At 48.6% G+C, this 24644-nt stretch overlaps 1 protein-coding gene across 3 annotated transcripts in view; it reads right to left on the bottom strand.

Annotated features, from left to right (window-relative positions):
* The window catches only part of Eef2k (eukaryotic elongation factor 2 kinase), a 57941-nt gene that overhangs the window by 8153 nt on the left and 25144 nt on the right, over positions 1-24644 (bottom strand). For 2 of the 3 annotated variants that reach the window (XM_075972076.1, XM_075972077.1), the window contains exons 3-13: positions 18781-18881; positions 16017-16077; positions 13009-13046; positions 12437-12608; positions 8330-8479; positions 7432-7564; positions 7104-7231; positions 6438-6639; positions 4268-4335; positions 3042-3119; positions 2092-2154 (exon numbers count right to left, since the gene is read on the bottom strand). In XM_075972076.1, coding sequence (XP_075828191.1) covers positions 2092-2154; positions 3042-3119; positions 4268-4335; positions 6438-6639; positions 7104-7231; positions 7432-7564; positions 8330-8479; positions 12437-12608; positions 13009-13046; positions 16017-16077; positions 18781-18881 — 1194 coding nt within the window. The remainder of the gene's footprint in view (positions 1-2091; positions 2155-3041; positions 3120-4267; positions 4336-6437; positions 6640-7103; positions 7232-7431; positions 7565-8329; positions 8480-12436; positions 12609-13008; positions 13047-16016; positions 16078-18780; positions 18882-24644) is intronic. The other variant, XM_075972078.1, reaches the window with a different exon arrangement.

Here is a 24644-nt window from a genome sequence, read left to right as displayed (position 1 = left end):
TCTGAACTCACTATGTACTTAGGCTGCTTTGCACCATGATCTCCCCAACTCCCTTCCTCAGACTATCAAGTGCTAGGATTACAATGAAGCACCCCCCCCCCCCAATCCTCTGGCCCCATCCCCAGGGCTCCAATTTTTTCTTTTTCTTTTCGCTTTTGTTTTTGTTTTTTTTTAAAATATTTATTTATTATGTGTACAATATTCTGTCTGCATGTATGTCTGCAGGCCAGAAGAGGGCACCAGACTTCATTACAGATGGTTGTGAGCCAACATGTGGTTGCCAGGAATTGAACTCAGGACCTTTGGAAGAGCAGGCAATGCTCTTAACCTCTGAGCCATCTCTCCAGCCCCCTTGTTTTTGTTTTTAAGATACAGTTTATCTGTGTAGCCTTGACTATCAGTCTGGCCTTAAACTCATACTCCGTTGCCACCAGCTCATGGGTACTGACAGAGGGCAGCCACAGGACACAATGACCCGCGGAACAGACCACAGTGGCCCCAAGAAACACTTCCCCTCATTTATTGCCTGAAGCTGCAGCTGAGGTTCGACGCTAAGCCTTCTCTCCTAGCTTCTTCACGCCTGGCCCCAGCAAAGACTGACTCCCACAAACACGCTGGCTTTCTCTGTGACTCAACCAAGATAAAGTGAGCAACGCCAGGAGGTATTTCAGGAGCACAGGCAGCTAAACTCTCTGCAGCCCTGGAGCAAGAAGGACCCAGCCCAGAGCGCCCGCAGTTTCTCAGCCTGGCAACTCTGTCCTGCTCCAGGCTGAGAAGCCTTCATCTGACCACCAGCTGAGGAAAAAGAATCCAGCCAGCTGGGGTGGCCGGGTTAGAAAGTGCCTCTGGGCTCCAGATATGGGCACCAGGCTTCAGGGGGGGGGGGGGGGGGACTCTGCAGGCAGGAGGGACCCACTTAGCAAACAGTGAGAGGTGTGGCGTTCATACTTGTGTTTGAGAATCGGAGAATAATGAGGCAGTAGGGTCAGCCTTTCCTAAGCATGCCTGACAGCTGCCACCACTCAGACACTTGTCATTCACACGGTGGCCAAAGGACAAGCACATTCAAAGCAGCAGGTAAAATTACCCTCGGCTCATGTTAAGTGTATATGAAACATACATGATGAATCTCACGGTTAGACTTTGGGTCCCTCTCAAATTGTGTATATGCCAAGAGTATCCCCCCATTTTTTTCTTTTAATCTAACTGTGAGACTGGGATGCTGGCTTAGTGGTTAAAACATCTGCTATACAAGCATGAGGGTGAGGTTCCTATCCCCAGAAGCCTGATAGGAACGGCAGCCAGCCCGTAATTACAGCCCTAGAAGGCAGAGGCGTGATCCCCAGAGCAAGCTGACCAGTAGAATGAGCCAGATCAGTGTGCTCTGGGTTTGATTGAGAGGCCCTGCCTTGAAGACTAAGGTATAAGAACAATAAAGGATGATCCCATTATCAACCTTGGGTTCCACGTGCATGGCCAAACACGCATACCCACACACTTGCATGCACACACACAGAAAAAAAAAATGGAGGAATAATCTGAAATTCAAAGTATTTCTGAGCCCAAGCATTTCAAATAAGGAACACACACACCCTGGAGTAGCCAGGTAAGTGGGAAAAGTTGCCCAGGATTCCAGTTTTCTCACATAAAAGCGGTGATGAGCAACTTAGCAAATGTCTCACTGGGTGGTGGCAAGGAGAAGCGGCCGATGCTGTGACCTTCTGGTCAAACTCTCTAACATGAGGCTGTCCTGGTGACCTTTATCCAGGACCATCTCTTTCCCCTTCCCCAGGAGTCTCTTGGCACCCTGCCCAGGACATCACCTCCAACCTGCCCTTTGCAAAATGGACATGCAGAAGGTGGAGGGGTGGGCTGTGTGCCAGGAGGAGGGCAGAACACAAGAGCCAAAAGAGGCAGGCCTGTTCTTATGGGCACATACCCGTCCATAGCTGCCCGCCTATTCCTATGGGCACATACCCATTCATAGCTGCCCGCCTGTTCCCATGGGCACATACCCATCCATAGCTGCCCGCCTGTTCCCATGGGCACATACCCGTCCATAGCTGCCCGCCTGTTCCTATGGGCACATACCCGTCCATAGCTGCCCAGGCTGTCCTCATCAGATTCAGGCATTCGGTTGCCATTGGAGTGGCCCTGCGAGGGAACAGAAAATGTATTGTAAGGGGAGACTTTCCTTCCAGAAACCAATTCCCGGGGAGCAGGACCAGGCCTCCCGGGGTCCCTGCTCTAGGGACACCAGTTTACCACTCCCTAGGTGAAGCTGGAACCATCGTCCGCAGAGCTGATGAGTTCACAGTCACACAGAAGCCTGTGTGAACAGACTGAACTGACCCCAGGGTACCAGAGTTGGCATGAAGCCACTGGAGAAACGGTGGTTAGTTCTTCCTCTGGCCTAGCTTCCTCCTTTATGCTTCATGTTCATAATTATACGATGAGACCAGGGCCTTCCATGTAACAGGCCTTACTGCGCTAGTTCTATCTCAGTGCACGGGGAAGTTTCTGAAGGGCTGAGAGCATGGAAGCCACCTCCACCCAGAGAGTGCTGGGAGGGAGACTGAGGAAGCAGGCTTGAGACCCTCCCAGGGCTACCAGGGTTGTACCCTGAGCCCTCCCAGCCACATCAGCGAAACCATTATCCAGCATCCTCCTGCTCAGCAGCCAAAGGTTCCAGCTTCAAAGGTTTCCCTGCCATTTTCTTGTCTTTGTTCTATGGTGGTTGTTCTCTTAGAGACAGGGTATCCTTAGCCCAGGCTGGCCCTGAACATAACCCTCTCAAGTGTATCACCACATCCAGCCTGCTTGTTATGTTCAACCTTACAGCCAATCCTCTCTCTCTTCCCCTTCCTCATCCCTGTCTGCTTCACTGTCTCTCCTGCATTTGCCGCCGTCTGAAGTCTAGTTTGTTGTCTTAATCTTTCTTGTTTTCAGGACCAGTTCTTATCTGCCTATTAGCTTCCTATCCCAACGGATAACAGATGAAGGAACAAAGGTCTCCAGTCTTAGGGTCTCGGGGTGCTCACGCGTTCTCGGGGCTCAGGATCATCCAGGTCACTTCGCTTCTCACTTGGGTATCCGCTGTCCCCACTGTTCTCGGAGTCCTGAAGAGAGGACAATAGTTCTAGTGGTGATCCCAGTACGGTGGTGGTGACATCTGGACATCCTAGCCATCTGTTCTCTCCTTTGATTTATCACCTCACTCAACAGTCTTCCTGCCTCCTGCTGGTCGAGAGACCAGAAAGCAGTACAAAGTAGTGGCAAAGAACTTAGGCCCTGGAACCGGATGCCCAGACACAACCCCTGGCTTTATACTCATCTGCTGAGTATCAGTTATTAGATAACGACTCAACTTATCTGAGCTTCTCTTAGCTGTGGGAGCCATTCTGGTACCTGAAGGACTGTTACAGTTTGGTACAAAATGCACCCCACACCCCCAAAGGTTCCCAGTCAGTTGTACTTATGAGAGGTGAGTGTATCACAAGAGTGCTAACTTCATCCATGTGGTAACCCAGCAATGAGTTCATAGCTGACTGGGTTATCAGGACGTGGGGCCTGGCTGGAGGAAGCAGGTTACTGGAGCACATCTTTGAATAGCTTTTATCCCCAGACCCTCTGGTCTCCTTGCTGCCCCGTTTGCAGAACACACGAGGCGAGCAGCTTCAGTCACACCCTTCTGCTATTAGGTTCTGCCTCATTACACATTACTAAAGAAGCCAATAACACAGGGCTGAAACTTAGGAAACAGTGAGTGTAATACGTCTTCCCTCGCGTATTTAGATAGTCTGCTTTTGTTTTGAGACAAGGGTTCATGTAGCCCAGGCTGGCCTCACACTCACTGTATTCCCAGGGATGATCTTGATCCTCTTGCATCCACAAGTGTTAGGATTTCAGGTGTGCACTGCTATACCCAGTTTCTGTGGTTCTGGGAACTGAACTCAGGGCTTCATGGATGCTAGGCAAGCACTCTACCATCCCCAGCCCCCATTCAAGCTCTAAAATAAAATCTATTGTAAGAAAAATTCTACCTCGTACATCTTGAGAGTTAAGTGAGAAAGTAAAGCTCTTTAAAATACCATCTGGCCAAGATGATGATCCCAAACAGCAGCCAAAAGTGAACTTGAACCTGCGGGACAATCTGAGAGGTGTTCCAAGCAGACCTGGGCTGGGCTGCCTGCCTCCCTCAACCTAACACCCTCTTTCACACCACCCTGGGGGATGGCAGCCGGCAACCTCCCTCCTTTCCACTCACCCGGTGATTGTCCATGTGGTCATGGTCTCTAGGGCCCATGTTATCAAGATCACCAAACACTGGCCAATCTGAGCAGGGACAAGCAAAGGTGATTGATGTAGGACATATCAAAGAGCCACACATATCCTGCCTACAGCACACGGAACCCACACCAAACCTCACCCTGCAGCCAACTGCTGGCAATCCTGCTGCCTCAGGCTCCCAAGAGCCAGGGTTACAGTTGTGTACTATCATGCCCAGCATTTTACTTTTAAATATATATATATATATATATATTCACCACTAACAATATATATTATTTAATATATACTATAAATTATTAATTAAATATTTATTTATTTTGAGGTAGGGGTTGACTATAAAGCCTTGGCTGTCCTGGAACTAGCGCTGTAGACCAGGCTGGCCTCGAACTCACAGAGATCCGCCTGCCTCTGCCTCCCGAGTGTTGGGATTAAAGGTGTGCACCACCACTACCTGGTTACTTTTAATTCTTAAAGAGAAGCACCACATGGGGAAAAGATACTGTCACCCTGAAGAGCTACACTTCTTTCTCAATTCTTTCCAAGTCCGCCACTTGATAGCCATGGATGTGTCTGTCTATCACATACACAGATAGCAGTACATGTAATTAACGTGAGCAGTACATGTAATTAACGTGAGCAGTACATGTAACTAACGTGAGCAGTACATGTAACTAACGTGAGCAGTACATGTAATTAACGTGAGCAGTACATGTAACTAACGTGAGCAGCACATGTAACTAACGTGAGCAGCACATGTAACTAACGTGAGCAGTACATGTAACTAACGTGAGCAGTACATGTAACTAACGTGAGCAGTACATGTAATTAACGGGCTGAGTAGCTCTGAAGAAAGTGCAGACTTGACGGAAGAGAAGCCACCTGTCCATGGGGGGCCCACAGTGTGGGCCACAATGTGGCTTCCAAGCCAGCTGTCTCCTGGCAGTCATCTCTCTCCTGTCCTAAGCAAGCTGCAGCCTGACCCATCTGGCTGACCTTTTGTTGCTGCTATTTCAGATAAGATCTCATTATGTAGCCCTGGCTGCTGTGGAACTCACTCTGTAGACCAGGCTGGTCTTGACCTCACAGAGATCCACCTGCTTCAGTCTCCTGAGCGCTGAAATAAACAGGTGGTCCCCCATACTCAAGACCAGCTTTATTAAGTCTGTAATAGTGCGGGCTGGGGAGATCTCAGTGGTAGAGAATAAGCTAACCAAGAATGAAGCCTGTGTTCAACCCCAGCATACATCCACATCAACACAGTTCATAAAAACGGTTTTCACATTTTTAAATAGCTTTTAATATTTTTTAAAAAGTATTTCACGGTTTGCTGGGTTGTGGTGGTACACACCTTTAATCCCAGCACTCATGAGGCAGAGGTAGGTGATCTCTGTGAGTTCGAGGCCAGCCTGGTCTACAGAGCCAGTCCCAGGTCAGGCTCCAAAGGTACACAAAGAAACCCTCTCTCAAAAAAATGAAGTTATTTTATGGCAAGTGCCTCTATCCAGTGAGCCATCCTGCCAGCCTCAGCTTTGCTCTCTTGACTTATTGCTATGATATTGACAGGTTTCCTAATGCTGAATGATTCTCAGATTCGACCAAAATGGGCCGGTAGTTTTTATTTGCTAGTACTTTATTTTTTTTTTGTAAAAAAAAAGATTGTCTTATGGGAGGTGTAATTGTTTTGTTTTAGTTTTTGAGAGAGAGAGAGAGAGAGAGAGAGAGAGAGAGAGAGAGAGAGAGAGAGACTGACTGACTAGGTAGCCCTGGCTGGCCTGGAATAAATCAGGCTGGCCTCCAATTCAGAGCTCTCCCTGCCTCTGCCTCTGCATGGACCACCATCACTGACTTATTCACAGTTTGTAAACTGTGACTATAAGGACTAAGGACGCTGAGATGGAATGTCCTCTTTTGTGTTCTGTCAGATGCTAGCTTTGCTAGCGTCACAGACCACACCGAGGTGGGTTGCCTCGTTTTCTACCACAGAGTCTATTTCCATATACCGATTGGCTGCATCTTGGAAGTCTGTCCTATGAATTCGCCAGGAACGCCACCCCGGCAAAACTGTCTCATTTTCTACCACGAATGAAACTGGTTTAGTTCTGCTCTACCTGGTGCCTGCCCCTGTGATCTCTATATCCAGGACTTACGGAGGGGGTCCAATTTCTGGCTGTGTGGTGTGGCTGAAGACGGGGAGGAAGGCAGAGAGTCAAAAGTCACATCGCTCATGTTCTCATCCCCGGAGTTCTCTGAAAGGCGAGGGGGCAAGGGAGGCCGGCTGCCAGAGAACGTCCTTATGCGGGGACTCCCACACTTCTCCTCTGTCCCCCTCAGGGTGGTCTTGGCTGATTGCTGGGGACATTAATGGGAATAGTCACGTCAAGCAAGCACTCTGTAGGGAATGGAGGGTTCCTTTGAACCCTGAAACCTCTCCATCCATGGCTTTTATACACGCCTAAGACAGAATCTTATTGAGAAATCAGTTCAGGATTAACCCTATGGTGTCCAAGAAGGGGTACATGGATGGAGCTCAAAGGGGCTGCTAGTCTGTATTTCCAGTTTGAGCTGGAAGTACACCCCAATGCACACCCAGAGGCCAAAATTTGTTTTTGCCAATTGTCTCCTGAATTGGTTCCTAAAAAGAGTGAGCTGGCTGGTCCCACTGTCCACACTTGGCAGGCCCAGAGGCCTGTTCGTGTACCTGGGCACACATGATTCCTGTCAGTTCCGTTTTCTTCACTCTGGTCACAAATAGGCCAAAGCCAAGCAAATGCCATCCCCCAGGAAGCAGAGCCTGATCAGCGCTGGGTACTCACCAACAGCTTGGTGCTCTGATTTACCACAGCCTGCTCCCGTGGTGAGAGGTCAAAGGGCGCAAGACCCATGCTCTGGCAAATCCGGTTGCAGGCATGAGAATAGAAGAAGAGAGCCATTCCCCGGACACCTGCAGGCAGAACAAGGGTGTCTGGGGTCTTATTTCTGCCTAGTGACGAAGGACGCTCAACTGGAGGGGTGGTAGATCAGACAAAACAAGTTCCCGCCCCATCACCTCAGGGAAGGCCCAACAGTGTCTCAGTGTGTTCCCTAAGATTTCAGGGGAGCACGGACGGTCTCTGTGGACATGGGCTGGCTCTCCCCACTTACCGAGATTGCCGTCTCCAAAGTCGGTGCCTTTCTCAGTGTGTATCTGTGGGTCAGTGTAAAGGTCCCCCACACCCTGGATGTCCACCACAATCAGCTGATGACCAGAACGCTCAAATGTGAAGTGGCTGAAGGCCTGTGTCAGGGCAGGAAGAGAAGAAGTTGTAGCAGGCCAGATTGCTGGCCTGATGCTGGGCAGGAGGCTGTAAGACTTGGGTCGCCCTGATAAAGGTAGTCTCTTCAAGCAGAGTTTTGTAGAGTAAAAGACAAAAGAAGGGTATGCTCAGCTCTGCAGAGCCCTTAGGGTTACAGCTTACTGTCATCTTAGGGCTGCTGAAGGAAACCAGCACAGGGTGGCAGGTGTATTGCTTTAAAAAAAAAACCTTGGGAGATGACTTGGTGGTTTGCATAGACAATGTCTATGCAAAGATGAGAACCAGAACTTGGATTCCACAGAACTCATGTAAATGTTGGGTGCAGATGTAGGTCTGCTTTTAAGTCCAGTTTTAGAAGGTGGAGATGGGATTCCCAGAGCAAGCTGGCTAGAAAGACTAGCTTTATCAGTGAGCCCTGGGTTTGAATGAGAGACTCTGAGTAAGGCAGAAGAATGATCAAGGATGATCCCCAACATCGTATAGGGACACACACGGGTGCAGACACACAAAGGTACACACACACACTTACACACTGCAGACACGGAAACACACGGAAAGGGGTGGGAGACTGGGAATACTGCTGTGTGGTGGGACAGGTGCCTAGCGTGTTGGAGCCCTGGGTTCACACACATTCCCAGGGATGTGAGGAGGTAAGACTCCACCCACAGGAATCTCCCTGTCTAGGGTTGAGCCTTCCCAAGTGGGTGGAGGACGAAAATGTGAGCAGAGCAAGCTCAGCATCTCACCTGTGGTGTTAGTCGGATGTTGTCATCACGGACAAAGCCTGAGTTGGAATTATACTTGATGTACTTGCCCTCAATGTAGTGCTCCAGGTGGAAGAGGGGCTGGCCTTGTCTGTCCTTTAGCTCAATGATGCACATCTGCATGATATCCACCTGGTGGAAGAGCAGGGAGCATGGTCAAGAGGAAGGGCTGGGCTGGGTGCATACTAGTCTTAGGGCACAGACCTGGCTCTCACCAGCCAGTAGAACTGCTAACTGAACCTGGAATTCACTCTCCTCCTTTCCTTTAAATATGAAGATCCCCATCTCTGGATTGTGGCAGGATACATAGGCAGGATCACAAAGGGAATCACACTGATTGGACTCTCTTGCAGCTAGGTGTGACCATGTGACCACACCTAGCCAATGGGAAATGACCACCAGCAATGCCATTACTGCAGCATGCCCTGTGAGGTGGATGGCTTGGGAACCCTCACTGGAACCATGGTCATTGTGATCCTAGGAGGCGAGAGAGTTACAGGACAGAAGGAACCAGGTCTCTGGATGTCTTCAAAGACACTGATTATCAGCCTGCTCAGAACAATCTTTTTTTTTGTTTTTTTTTGTTTTTTTTTGTTTTTTTCGAGACAGGGTTTCTCTGTGGCTTTGGAGCCTGTCCTGGAACTAGCTCTATAGACCAGGCTGGTCTCGAACTCACAGAGATCCGCCTGCCTCTGCCTCCCGAGTGCTGGGATTAAAGGCGTGCGCCACCATCGCCCGGCAGAACAATCTTTATATAAATCAGAAAGGGACCATTTTATGTCTGTGTAAACTTATGGATCTCTTTGCTACCAACTCAGACTGGGCCTGGCACTAATATTGTAAGTTTGAGCAAGTTATTTCATGTCACTGTGTTTTAGTTTTCTTGATGCAAATAGAGGGATGTCGGGCTCAGCACCAAGATAAAATTTATTGATACACAAAGGAGTCGTTGTTCATGCTATTATTAAGTTGTGGTTAGACATGTGTCCTAAACTGGTGATGCCGATGAACCTTTAGGAAGTGAAGTCTCACCAAAGGAAATGAATCACTGAGGCAGCCCTTGGGGTTTTATAGCCTGGTCCACTATCTGTCTGCTTGACCATCTGCCTTATGTTCCTACTGACAGGCCTTTCCTATGAACTGTGAACAAAAATTAACCCTTTTCTCTAAGTTTGGCCCGGACAAGAAAAGTAGTTTTTTTTTCTTTGCAATGGGGAATTACAAGAAATGCCAACATTTTTTGAATTTCTTAAAAATTAATTTATTTTGGTTGGGGATTTCGAGATAGGGTCTTACTGTGTAGTTCTGACTGTCCCGGAACTATGTAGACCAGGTTGGCCTCAAACTTACAGAGATCCGCCTGCCTCTGTCTCCTGAGTGCTGGAATTAAAGGCGCATGCTACTGTGCCTGGCTAGATTTTTATAGCGTATGTATGGCATGTTATACACAGGTGCTAATTTAGGCTCTATGTATGGCATGTTATACACAGGTCTAATATAGGCCCTATGTATGGCATGTTATACACAGGTGCTAATATAAATACTATGTATGGCATGTTATACACAGGTGCTAATATAAATACTATGTATGGCATGTTATACTCAGGTGCTAATATAGGCCCTATGTATGGCATGTTATACTCAGGTGCTAATATAAATACTATGTATGGTTTCTAAACTGCAGTAACAGACCTGTGTGGCTTTTAACTCCCGAGGGTTCTGCATGGCACCTGTCTCTCTCAGTATGACCCAAAACATGGAAAGAACCAGGTTTGAACTTCAAAAGCAATGACCCTCTAGGGAAGAGGGTCACCAGACAGGCAGGCAGCAACTGCAGAAGCAACCTGAGCCCAAAGGTGACAGCTGAGACCTTTAGCAAAGACAGCTGCAGTTCTGAGAACGAACTTGGGGGGAAGAGCGGACAGTCCCGGGAAAAGTCATGTCTCCACGCAGACAGAGTGGCTGGCAGGGCTAGCTAGAGGGCTTGCTGGGTAAGCGGACAGTGCACAGTTGAGCGGGCCACCAGCACCTGCTCAGATAATCATATTCTTTTGCTGTCTTCAATTTAGCTTTGTCATTACTTACTTGATACCCAGGAACTAGGGGACAGAAACAGGCAAGACACAAAATCCCTGGGGTGGGGGTGGGGGCATTAAAATATTAACTAAGTGGATAGGTCCTTATTAGATCACATCACTTCCAAGAAGGGGAAACAGCACAGAATAACATGACAAAGGTTGACTGGGTAGAAGGGAGATCTGATGTCCGACGGGATGATGGCCTTGCTCTGGAGGTGATGTGTAAGCTGAGGCCTGGACTGCGAGAAGAAGCTCGCCATATAAAGATTATGGAAATGATAAAGATTTGAGGGCACAGCCGGAACAAAGATCCTGGGGCAGGAAATAAGCCAGGAAGCAAGAGAAGGGAAGCCAGACCAGAGTGAGTTAAATTGCTGAGGCTCTGGGGGCTGGAGCCTCTTTTGTTGTTGTCTTTGAGGCTGGTCTGGAACTTGCTATGTAGACCAGGCTGGCCTAAAACTTTTACAGATTCACCTGCCTCTGCCTCCTGAGTGCTGGGATGAAAGGTGTGTGGCACCACATCCAGCAGACTCTGGTCTCTTGAGCGTGTGTAACCAAGGGCCTTATGAGCAGACGACTGACAAATTCTTTGGCGGCCTGGAAGGACGGCTTTCCTGAGGAACCAGGTATTTGGGACAGAGGCGGAGAGCCGATTTGCTCAAATGCCCACAGATAAGAGGTTTTGGCTAGCACCAGGTCATATAATATCACAGAGGTCAAGAGGAGGAGGCAGTTTGGTGGAGGACAGGCTCCATCCCTGCCTGGGTGGTCAGGCTGGTTAACCTCACTGAGCCCAGAACCCTGGAAGCCCACATCCATCCCCACACCTACTGCTACTGTTTGGAGCTATCGTCCATATGGCCTGGGTGGAAGGCCTTTTAATCCTGACTGCAAAGGCCAGCACAGGGCTCAGGCTCCCCCATCTACATACTCCCCCTGCCCCCGAATACTTTGGTTCAGACATAGGCACTTGATAATTAGAGCCAATGACACCTAGTTCTGACACTTTCATCAGAACTGTTAGCTGGGCAGTGGTGGCACACACCTTTAATCCCAGCACCCAGGAGGCAGAGGCAGGCAGATCTCTGTGAGTTTGAGGACAGCCTGGTCTACAAAGTGAGTTCCAGGACATCCAGGGCTACTACAATGAGAAACCATATATCCAAAAACAAACAAACAAACAAAAAGAAAAGAAACAAGGCATGGTCGTCCCAATAAGGCTGGTGAGAAATGAGCCTGTAGCTACTGGGACTAAAAGGGCACCCGGAAGAGTGGTACCAACCCAGATACTCAGGCCAGAGTAGACGATTCCTAATAACCGCAGCATGGCCAGTGCCAGCGTGCCTAGAGCAGGATCTAGCTGTCAAGTGCATGAAACAAGGACTTCCCTTTTTGGATCAAGCCAGTCTAGATGGGATTCTATCACCTGCAAACAAAACTCATGAAGGGGACAATGAGATGGCTCGGCAGATGAAGGAGCTTGCCACCAAGCTGATGACTTGAGTTCAGTCCCTGGGCCCTGCACAGCAAAGGGAGAGCACCAACTATCCAAGGCTGTCATCTGACCTCCATACATGTGATACGGCGTGTGTGTACCAGCCACTCCATAAAGATCATAACAACAGATCCCATTTATCAACAGACAGAAGAACACGCCAATCACAGAGCTCCTGGTTTTTAGGAATAAATTCACTGCATATGAAGTACACGGCTTACCATGTCAAAAAAAAAAAAAAGTGATCCTTACTGGCAACTGGTAAGACGGTAAAGGGCTAGACATGGTGGTGAAAACCTTTAATCCCCAAATTCCAGAGCCTGGGGGAGGAGGAGCATAAGTTCAATGCCAGAGCAAGAAAGACCCTGTCTCAAAACATCAGGGGCTTGAGGTGTGCTCCATAGGCAAAGCTCTGGTTTTAGTCCCCAGTACTGCAAAGAAGAGGTGGAGACAGGACTCCATGTTTCCCCATCCCTCTTACAGCTGGCCAGTGGTGCAGGAAGGAGGCACACGCACCTGCTTGGGGGGCTTGTGCCGATTGTACTCCTCCCCCCAGAGCTTCGCCTCCATCTGGAGCTGGACATCCTCAAAGTACACGCTCCTGTCCACCGGCTCGAGGTAGCGCTTGGCCACATAGTTGGAGGCGCCCTTCCATTGCTGGGCGTGCAAAAAGTTGGAGAGTTTCTTCCTGGGGAGAAAGACAAGGGGGAGCCCGTCTACAACTCAGCAGGTTCATGGCAGACACAACTGTGAGATCTCAGAACAACCACGCCTGTCTGGCACGGATGGCTAGATGGAGAAGGAGCAGGGTACAGGAGCTGGAGGAAAGGCAACAAGCCCACTCCTCCAGCCAGAGCCAGAAGGGCTAAGGATCGATGTCCGTGGCCTCCCATCCTATTCAAGCAGGTGAGTGGCCATTCCCTTTCCTTTCAGACCCCTACAACTGGGTCAGCTGGGGTCCAGCACTGGGTGGAAAGGAACCTGGCTACTTGGAGGCACAGATTACTTGTCATGAGCCTTTAGTTGAAAATACCCTAATGTCCTAGCTGTTAGGAGTCTTGGCAGAAGCCTCGAGCCAAGTCACTTACGTCCTGAAGCATTCCCTCATTGCTCCGCGGCCGAAGGGCTGAAAGAAAGGATAGAGTCATCAGTACCTGCAACCCATGAGCCCCTCTGTTGCTGCCCACCCAGCAAGGTGTCCCATACATTACACCTCAATCCTAACAGCCCTAGGCTGTCCCTCCTGGGCCTCAGCATCAAAGTCAGACAGACTTTTCAGCCTGGAGACTGCTGGGATGAGGGGGACTCCATACCTCATCTCAAACCCATGGACGAGCCATTGTGGGGCCATGATGCTGGGAGGGGCAGTGCACGGCAAAGGTTGTTTTTCAGTCTCTGCTTCCTGGCCACCATCAGGTTAACAGGCCTCCTCTGCCACATGCTCCTGCTGGGATGTGCTCCACCCACACAGGCCCAAAGCAACAGGGCTAACAGACCACCAACTCAAAGTTCCGAAACCACGAGCCAAAATAAACCTTTTCTTTTTAAGGTGACTATGAAAGGTGGGTGTGGTGACCCCTGCCTTTGATCCCAGCACTGTCTAGGCCCTAGAACAAAGGCAGGAGGATCTCTGTGAGTTCAAGGCCAGCCCAGCATATACACTGAGCTTCAGGACAGCTAGGGCTAGAAAGACTCTGTCTCAAAACAACAAAAAGATGACTGTATAGGGAATTTGTGTCACAGGTATGAAAAGCTGAATAATGCTGTCTCAAAACAGAAGAAAGGAAAAAATGGCTCAGCAGTTACTTAAGAACACTTTCTGCCTTGAGAGAACCTGAGTTCAGCTTGCATCATACATGTCGGGCTTACAACCACCTGGAGCTCCAGCTCCAGGGCCCTCTTTGGGCCTCTGGAAGCACTGTACTCATCTCTGTGTGTGTGTGCGCACACACACACACACACTAAAAATATGAAGATAAGCCAGACAGTGGTGACCTTTAATCCCAGCACTCAGGAGGCAGAGGCAGATGGAGCTCCATAAGTTTGAGGCCAGTCTGGTCTACAGAGTGGTTCCAGGACAGACAAGACTACACAGAAAAACCCTGTCTCAAAAAACCAAAAACATAGAACAAAACAAAAAACCTCAAAAACAAAGATAAAGAAAGGAAAAAGAAAAACAGTAAAAACTGAAAGAAGGGAAGAGAGAGGAGGCCACCTAAACATCCATCAGTAATTTGCCACACAAAGCACAAGGTCCATTTGTTCAATGAAGTATTTACACAGCAAAAGGGGGAAAAAAAAAGAAAAATGTTGGGGCTGGAGAGATGGCTCAGAGGTTAAGAGCACTGTCTGTTTTTCTAGAGGACCTGGGTTTAATTCCCAGCACCCACATGGCTGCTCCTAACTGTGTATAACTCTAGTTCCAAGGAACCCCAAATCCATGTCAAAACACTAATGCACATAAAATAATTTTTTAAATTATTTAAAAAAATGAAAAATGTCAAGTAAAAGAAGCCACACTCAAAGGACACAATGACAGATGAATGAAAGTCTTAGGACAGGGTCTGGGACAGTGTCGCGCTGGGGTGGGTGAGCAGTGAGAGTCTGTGGGAACGCTGGCTATGTTCTGCCTCTCTGGGTCCACGCCCGTGTGCCCGCCTTGGGGACACTCATCAAGATGTATGCTTTGCTTGCTGCCTGGTGTGGGGATGGAACTCAACAGCTCCTTTCCTGTTCTTCTGTGAGTGTGTTACATTGTAAAAGGTCCCCTCACTCTGCGGGAAGAGTCCCCTTTTCCGCTCCTGCTCTCTTTTTTGTTTGCAGGATGCTGGCTGCAGACACTGAATGTGTTTAGTAGCGAAAAGAAAACAAACAAAACCCAGAGGGTAGTGCCAAGCCAATCAGGACATTGGTGGTGACCCACTGAGAAGTCTTCATGACCTCTTTGTGTAGGACGTGCCTAGAGGTGAGCAATCTACATTATAGAAAGTGGGTCAGGGGTTTCCAGGAGTTAGGGTGATGAAGGAATGTTCTGACAACAGCTAGGGCCAGGATCTGGGTTGGCTTGACCTTGAGCAGGACGTGCGGACTCCACGGATTTAAACAGAGGGTATGAAGCTGTGCCTGTATGCGGGGTGATGACCAAAACATGTATGTGCATATATGAAATTCTAAAACAATAAATTTTAAACCGGGAGTGGGGGAGTTCTGGAACTGAATGGTGACTGTTAAACAGCTAAAAGTCACTGCATTGTATGCGTTTTTCTTTCTTTTTGCAGTGCTGAGGGTGGATACCAAGGTCTTGTGCATGCTGGGCGAGCATGCTACCACTGACCTGCATCCCAAGGTCTTGTGCATGCTAGGCAAGCATGCTACCACTGACCTGCATCCCAAGCCTGGCCTATGTAAATGCAGTGAGCAATGTGTATGCTATGTGAGATACATGTTAATAAGCGAGTATTTAAAAATACAAAACATGGGCTGGTGAGATGGCTCAGTGAGCAACACAGCTTGCCGCCGAGCCTGAAAAATGAGCATCCAGGACCCATGTGGCGAAAACAAAACCAAATACCACAAGTTGTCCTCAGACCCATCAGGTGCACTGCAGCATGCACGTCCTCACAAATAAAAAAAATAAATAAATGCAATAATAATAATAATTTAAAAATATAATATAGGGCCAGTGGTTGGCTCTGCAAGGAAAAGTGCTTGTCACCTAGCCTAACAACATGAATTTGACCCCTGGGATCCACATGATGAAAAGAAAGAAAACAAGTTGTCTTCTGACCTCCACAAACACACACACACACAATTAAAGTGGATTCACAGCATGCAGGAGGCCGGGGCAAGAAGTTGTAAGTTGGAGGCCAGCCACAGTGAGCATGATGCTGCTTAGCCTGGCCTGCAAAGGATGACTCTGTCTGTCTGTCTGTCTTTCAAACACACAATAAATAAATAAAAAAATAAACAAATAAATAAATAAATAAATGAGTGAAAATAAAAGACAAAATTAAATTAAACAGAAATGGGAAGAGGGCAGTAAGAGTGGTTTGGGAAAGTCCCTACTCGGCCCTGGCCCCTCAGAGCTTCTGCTTACCTCAGGTGCCATCTTGATGAAAACCTCATCTTGCAGCCATTCCCCGGTGACAGCGTTGTACCTACAGAGAGCAGAGCCCACCTAGAGCATCTTGGTCCTGCCCCTCACTAGCTCAAACACTCCTGGGCTCTTTATAGGCCTCAGGACCCACCTGTTCGGCACCTGGGCCAACAGCTTGCTGAGTCTTGGGGTGGGCTGTGGACATCTCCCTCCCTCCCTCCTTCCTTCCTTCCCTCCCTCCCTCCCCTTGGTTTTCCTCAGATACACTTATTCCTTCTGTGTGGTCTTGCCAAGACCAGCACTCCCTACTGGACTCTTGTCTGACTTGCTCTGCTCTGTTATCAGGCCACAGCTCCACAAAGCAGGCCCGTGTCTGTCTTGTTCACCACAGGGCCTAGTGTGTGTGGATGCTTAATAAACACACAGTGAGTGGGTGACTGAAGATATATATATCCTTATAATTGATCTATAACTTAAGTCTCAGGCAGTCCATATACCCTATAGAGCTATAGCAGGATCTCTGGATATATGGGCTGCCTGAGACCTAACAGTAGCAAACAGCAGGTCCCAGAGAGCGAGGGAGGGAGGGAGGTAGCAGTCTCAACTTTGCCAAGTACTTGGACCAGGCACAGCCCACACAGGTGGATACACAGCTCCCAAGAGGTAAGGACTGTCACAGTGCACGTAGGGGGCAGGGAAGGGAAGAGCTGCCTCTGAGGTGAGATAAGAAAGAGTGTGGAGGAAACGTGGAGGAAGTGATGGGGTGGAGAGAGGCTAAGAGAGAGAGGGAGAGTGTAAGAGAGTGATATGGAGAGATGGAGAGGAAAAGGGGGAGACGGGTTGCAGGAGAGAGGGAGATGAAGAGAGAACGGTAAGGAAAGACAGAAAGACGGAGAAGTAGAACTACAGATGACAGAAGAGGTGGGGGAGGGGTGGTCCCAGAGTACCCCCCACCCTCTTTCCAGAGCACCTCTCGCAGCCCCAGGCCTGTAGTGAGTCACTACAGCAGGAATCAACCCTTATCTCTGGCCAGCAGCCTTCTCTCTCAGAACACCAGACCTGGGAAAACAGGTTTGTCAGGAACCAACAGAAGCCTGGCAGGTTACCTCCCCAGGCTCAGAGGAGGACGAGGGCTCTGCCAGGCAGTCAGTTTGGCTGCAGCCAGTGGGAGGCAAGCACTATGTTCTACATAGAGAGATGGACCACTCCCTCACCTCCATTCTGAGAGGCACTCAGAGGCTGGGGCAGGGGGTCAGTGTGCAACCTTGAAAGGGTCTTGCTTGCTGCTAGCAACCACCAACACCATAAAGGTAAGAGCCAGCCAGCCAGAACTGGTGACACAGACCTGTAACCCCAGCCACTTTCAAAGGTGAGGCAGAAGAATAGCCAAGCTGGAGGACTGTCTGGGCTGCATAGTAAGTTCAAAGTCAGCCTAGGCCAACCTGGGGGGAACTCTATCTCATATGAAGGCTGGGAACGTAACTCACAGGCAGAACATTCGTCTAGTATCTAGGAAGCCCTGGGCTCAGTCCCCAGTAACATGGTAAGAAAATGAATAAATGACTGAATGCCTAGTGTGCCCAAAGTTCACAGAGTTCACTATATGCTGGGCTCTTAAGCAGACGGCTTCATTTAATCTTTACAGAGACCCTAAGATGGTGACAATTACTGTGCCTGTTTTACAGAAACCGGCTCAGGGGTGAGGTCTCCTGCCTGAGCATGGGGATTCAAACTCAGGTATGATTAAAGCAGAATCTAGCTCTTAACCACCCTGGAAAGTTCAGAGGGACAGGAAAAACTGCCCTAAACAGACGGCCAGCTTGTAGCAAGGCTTTTAATCTTAAAAGGCGATGGCCAGAGAAAGAAGTGTCAGGTTTAGAAAATTCAGAATGTTTCAGACAGCCAAGTTTGGCTTCCAGGAATCAGAATGTTTCAGATTTCAGACGGCCACGCTTGGCCTCCAGCAATCAGAATGTTCTAGACAGCCATGCTTGGCATCCTCTTCCTGGCAGCCTGGGTAGAATAAACTCAGCCATGAGAAATAAATAGTTCAGCCTGGTCTAAGACCCCAGCTGGGCTTCAAGACACAGAGCCAGCTCAGCGTAGGGCCCCTCTTTCCCTGGCTAACTCGAGGATCTGGGCAGTGTCATCAGCTTACTAACCTAGTCTCTACTTAGACCTCACAGACTGGGAACCAGACCATGCTGAGCTATCCTGCCCCCGCCCTGGAAGGTAAACCTCCGGCTGAGGAGAGGAGGCACACGAGGGGCTCTGCAGCCATCTCCTTGAAGGACAGGAGTAGAAACATAGAAGAGGGCAGAATGTGTTAGCCAGAGAAAAATGTCACAGCCAGTGACCATGCATCAAACCGGCTGCTCTTCTCGATACTGTCTGCCTCTACTACTGTTTGCAAGGACAGTGTTGGGAGGATGGTGTCACAAGTCAGGAGGAGCCTGGGTCCCTGAGCTGCCTTAAGGAGCTGCTCAACTCTCAACCTACTTCAGATGGATGACAGACACACCTTTGCTGCATGAAATGTCCCCCTCTCCTTATCTAAGATATCCAGGACCAAAAGTTTTCCACGGTTCAGATTGTTCCCAGTTTTGAATGTTAGTACAGACTTAGCTGGTTGGGCCTCTCTGACAATCCTACCTGCTCCAGACACTGTTTTGGTTCTCTTTCTTTAGCCAGAAGCAGGACTCATGACACCTCCCATCCCCAAACCCACAAGGACTCCTCAAAGCCCCTGGGACAAACTGCTAACCTGTGCCGGGTAGCGTGTTCCGTGGCGATGTTCTCAAGATGGAACTTGGCCCAGGGGTCAGGCATACCCTTGGCTTTCTGAATCGCCTGTTTCCAGGTTTCCTGCAGAAGGCAAAGGGAGCGTTAGGCCCAGGTCAGGGGCAGCCAGCTGCCTCTTTCCCAGTTATGTCCCCAGGGGAAGACCACAGCATCCAAAAGAAAGGATTCCCATCCGCTGTCCTCCCAAGAACAGTCCTGGAGGGACCCAGAGAATTCTCATGGGCTTCGCCTAAAGATAGAAGTCACTGACATGTTAATTATAGATTTCTTCACTTGCTGCCAAAAAGCTGAAAGTGAAAATAAGACTTTTGAGGGATGGAGAGATGGTTCAGTGGTCAAGAGCATGTACTGTTCTTGCAGAGGGCCTGAGTTTGGTTTGATGAACAGCCACACCCACATTACACAGATTACAGCTGCCTGTAACTCCAGCTCCACGAGATCTGTTGCCCTCTCCCTGCTTCTTCAGGCACTGAAGCCTGTGTGTGTGTACATGTGCATGCGCACATACACACACGCGCACACACACACATGCGCACACACACACACACGCGCGCACATACACACACGCGCGCACACACACACATGTGCACACACACACACACACGCGCACATACACACACGCGCGCACACACACACACACACACAATTTTTTGAGCCAGGCAGTGGTGTAACGTGCCTTTAATCCCAGTGCTCAGGAAGCAGAGGCAGATGGATCTGTGTGAGTTTGAGGCCAGCCTGGTCTACAAGAGCTAGTTCCAGGACAGGCTCCAAAGCGACAGAGAAACACGGTCTTGAAAAACAAACAAACAAACAAACATTAAAAAATATGAGTGTTGCGTAGGCAGACTTCTGTGAGTTTGCCATCAGCCTGGCCATCACAGTTACAGGACACAGTTAAGACCCCGTCTCAAAAATATTAAAAAATAAAACATGATATTGGACTGGGAGTATAGCTCAGTGATAGGGTGCTTGCCTGGTATACACAAGGCCCTAGCTCTGGCCCCCAGAAATGCTCCTTTCTCCCATTTAAACAAGTTTAAGCGTTTTTTAGTGAGTGCCTACCAGGACCCTGACCTCCTAATGCAGTACCACTGCAAACACTTTCTTTTTTTTTTAATGTTTATTTATTTATTATGTATACAATATTCTGTCTGTGTGTATGTCTGCAGGCCAGAAGAGGACACCAGACCTCATTACAGATGGTTGTGAGCCACCATGTGGTTGCTGGGAATTGAACTCAGGACCTTTGGAAGAGCAGGCAATGCTCTTAACCACTGAGCCATCTCTCCAGCCCCACTGCAAACACTTTGTGCACACAGCAACCCACTAAAAAGCTAGAATGGGGGCAAACCAACAACAAACCCTCATTCCTTAACTTCACCCAGCAGCTCCTGCATCCAGGAACCAACCCCACAGAAAGAGAACTAAGTTCACTCTCATACTAATTCAAGATTCATCCTACGATCTGGCAAAAATGAACTCAACCTAAGCACGAAGGCAAGGACTGCTTAATCATGTTCTTATCTTCATGCAGAAGGCTAAGGAAGCTGGGCATCGTGGTACAACCTGTAGTCCCAGCCTTGGGAGGCTGAGGCAGGTGGATTACCAAGAGTTTGAGGTCAGCCTGGGTTACACAGAACGTGTCAGGATGGACAGGAATACATAGATCTGGCTCAAAGCAAGGAAGAATGAAGAATGAGGAGGAGGAGGAGGAGGAGGAAGAGAAGGGAAGGAAGAGGAAGAGGAGGGAGAGGAAGGAACATTGCTAAATGGTTTTATGGTAGGTGCTTTTGGTCTGAGTCCCTCAAGCCTCATGTGTTGGAAACTCAATCCCTAGACTCCCATGCAGATGGTATTCAGAGATGGGATCCTTGGGAGCTGACTAGGAGCAGAGGAGGCCAGGGAGATGGAGCCCCCTCCCAGCCCCACGATGGCACCGGCGGTGTTACGAGATGAGAACAGGGTTAATACAGTCACTGTATCACATCATGTGATGCCCTCTGCCTTGCTATGACTCAGCCGGATGAGGCTCTCACCAGATGTCAGGAAGATACCAGATAGTGCTCTTGGACTACACAGGATCCGTTCTTATAAACTAAATAAGCTTCTATTTAATAAGAATTTTTCAGTTATATTTGCCATCACCCCCCCCTTTTTCCTTTTGAGTCAGGGTTTCATAGTATAGTCCTTGCTGTTCTAGAATTCACTATGCAGATTAGGCTGGCCTCAAACTCACAAAGATCCTCCCGAGGACTGCGATTAGAGGTGTATGCCAAGACACCCATCCAGCAACTATTCTTCATGAACCATCCATTCTTGTTTGTGTTGTCACAGCAACAGAAAACAGACCGACTCAGCAGCTTCCCATTTTAGCTGTCTTCAGTCTGTTGTATGCTTTGAGGAGACCACAGCAGAAACTTCCCTGCCCTTTCCGAACCAATATCCTTAGTCCACGGCACTCTGAATCTTCACTACCCTTTTGCTCTCTTCCTAAGAAACTCAAATCTTTGCCCCAAAGGAACTTAAATCTTTGCTCCAGAATCACCAAGATCCAAACTCCCTTCCAGACCTGTAGATCTTCTCCTGTGGGGAAGATAATTGGTAGGGGACTGGGCATCATCTGGGTGAGACAGGCCAGGAGGAGTTCTGGATCAGGGAAGGGGCAGTCGAGGGACAGCAATTTCAGATCAGCTTTGTACCACTAGTTCCTTCAGTGCCCCAGCTAACCTTAGAAAAAGTCCAGCTTACCAGGCCTCAGCAGAGCTGCCCAGTGCCCACCCTCCTAGCATGGACCCCTCACTGGGACCCTGTTAAAAATAGAAGTCATCAGGGAAAGGAGCTAAGACACCCCACCCCCACCCCCCGCCTTACACACACACACACACACACACACAAAGAGACAGAGACAGAAAGAATGAGGCTCTCCAATGTCTGCAAAGCCCATGTTTTTTTTTTTCTTCCAGCATGGAAGCTAATTTATGATTAGTGAACCTACTAGGCCAACACAGAAAAGACCCCAGCAGCCACTGACCGTGCATGCCTTCAGTGAGTTCCATTCCATACACTTTTTAAAATATGGTTGGAAACAGACAGCGAACACACATTACATCCTTTTGGGGGAGCAGATCCCTGGGACTTCATGCTTTAGTGGTCCTAACCACCACCCTCCCCACACTCCAAAAGGATCATCTGCTTCACATGAAAATCACGCACACTGCAGAATTCTGAACGAGAAAGCGGAGTCCTCCCAACAGCCCTTCCTGGGCTGATGCTTGATGCAGACATTGAGCAAGTTTTCTTTGCCTTTGTTAAAAGATGTGCTTCACGAGCGGCATGCCCTGCTTCTCTTCTGCACGTAACTCTCGGTCTTCGACGGCCCTCTGGCTTGTGTGTACAGACCGCATCCTTCCCAGGGCCGTGGGATAGAGAACTGTGTAGGTATACCCTACTCATGTGCCCCCAGGAGATCGTACTTGGATGCCTTCCAGTCCGTCCCAGAACACACAGTGCTGACTCTAGTATTTTTGTCTCTACAACTCTGCATACTGTGCAAGATCTCAGTAGGAGAAATTGTTGTTTCTTTCTTTTTTTTTTTTTCAATGTAATTGCTGAGCCAGATTTAAAGTCTAGGGGCCTGGGAAACAGGTCAGTGTGGCAGAGGGCTCGGCCCTGGGTTCAGTCCTCAGCAGTGAAACAAAAAAATCAGAAATTGCCCCAGAATGTTCTTATAAGTTATGCTCCAAGCCGCAGTAAATATGTCATTCAAATTTTAGTGGGAGATTATGCCAAGGAAGTATAGAATTTACACATTTGCAACTGTACAGAGTAATAAACTATCTGAGTTTATTACTACAGAACTGGCTTGCGCTCATCTTTCCCCCTCTTATGAATGACTCCCCAGCAGATAAGCGGACATCCAAAATAGCTTCTGAAACTCAATCCCTGTACGTCAAGAGGCACATCACTGTCTTATACTCCAGCTGGGAATGGCTCATCTGTCTGTCTGGGGAGGTGGAGGCTGCCTGTCCTTCCGCACATGTCTATACCTGTGGAGACATGGTTCTCTGGCTGTGTCTGTCTTGAAGAATGACTCTACCACTGCCTACAGTGCCAGCGACAAGGGCTGTCGGGGGGGGGGGCATGGATTATCAACAGAAGTCATCTGGCTAGACTCAGTAGCTACAACCAAAACCACAGTTAAAGGGTTGGGGCTGCGGATAATCGGTACACAGCTTGCCTAGCACACACGAGGTTCCAAGTTCCATCCCAATACCACCAAGAACAAAAACAAACAGCAAACGAGGAAGAAAGTACTTTATAGGTGCGGGAATGGCATGGGGGCAGGGGGACAAAAATCACCTTTTCCAATCTCAGGAGTCACTCCACACCAGCTACAGATGGCTTTAGCACAACTGGCTTGTTTCTAAGACAGGGTCTCGCTACGTAAAGCTGGTCCCAAGCTCGCTATCCTCCTGCCTCAGCCTCTCATGGGCTGGGATTATAGTTGCTCACCACCATATGTAGCTGCAACTGGCTTTTCCTTTTTAAAGCACAGTATAAAAAGTCTAATATTGGGCTGGGGTGATAGTTGAGCAGGAGCTACTACTGCCAATTCTGACAACCGGAGTTCGATCCCTGGGACCCACCTGCTAGAAGGAGAGAAACAGCTCCCTCAAGTTGGCAAACTGTCTTCTCACCTCCACATAAATGCTAGGTACACACAAAATAAATAAATGAATATTAAATAAAAAAAAAATCCTGCTGGGTGGTGATAGCACCGGCCAGCCTGATCTACAGAGTGATTTCCAGGGTGGCTGTGGCTACACAGAGAAACCCTGTTTAGCAAAACAAAACAAAAAGAACCTTGTCTTTAAAAACCAAAACAAACAAATGAATGAATGAGATCTAGCACTAACATCTGGGCCCCTTAATCTTGGTCCCATTACTGCTGGTTTTTGGAATTCATGCTTTTGCTGACAAGTAAGAATAAAGGTTTTGGGGACTCTGCACACAGGACAGATGCTCTCACCAGAAAGTAGCTCTTTGAGATGGCAATACAGATCAGGGGTGACTCCATTTGAGCTCACTGTCACTGCTGTGATATTTTACCATCAGGTCAGGAAAACTACCTACATATGTCTTACAATGAGAACATACTCCAGGATTGCGTGCGTGTGTGTGCGTGCGTGCGTGTGTGCGTGTGTGTGTGTGTGTGTGGTGCTGGAGATTGAACTTAGGTTCTCATGCAAGCTAGGCAAGTATTCTACCACTGAACTATATTCTCAGCCCTGAAAAGTGTAAACCAAAGTCACTATTAAAGGAGTCTTTGTTGATACTGCTAGGGCCTCATACATGCTGGCACATGCTCTACCACTGAGTGACACTCCCAGCAGTTAGAAGATTCTTAAATCAGCTCTAATAGTCTCTAGTTCAAATGATCTTAAATCTCAGCTGCTGAGCAGGTGAGTTGATTTTGCAGGTTTGTCTTAAACGGGAGTAAAGAGCCAGGAACCGTGGCAGACAAACGTAGCTCCAGCCTTAGCAGGAGACAGCTAGCGGTATGGCAAGTCCTTGTCTCAGAAAAGGGACAGAGAGGCTCAGAGACCTCTTCCCGAGGTCTTGGCTCGATTCTCAGCACCCACATTGGTAGCTCTCACACCCATCTGTGACTCCAGTTCCAAGGGGATCCAATGCTTTTTTTTAGACCTCTGCAGGCAAGGCAAGCATATGGTGCAGATGTACAATAGACATAACACCCATACACATAAATAGCATAAATCTTAGAGGGCTGAGGAGAGATGGCTCAATGGGTGAAGAAGGTACTTG

This window comes from Microtus pennsylvanicus, chromosome 5 (assembly GCF_037038515.1).
Source record: "Microtus pennsylvanicus isolate mMicPen1 chromosome 5, mMicPen1.hap1, whole genome shotgun sequence".
Classification (NCBI taxonomy): Eukaryota; Metazoa; Chordata; class Mammalia; order Rodentia; family Cricetidae; genus Microtus; species Microtus pennsylvanicus.
This window is presented reverse-complemented; position numbering and strand designations above follow the sequence as displayed.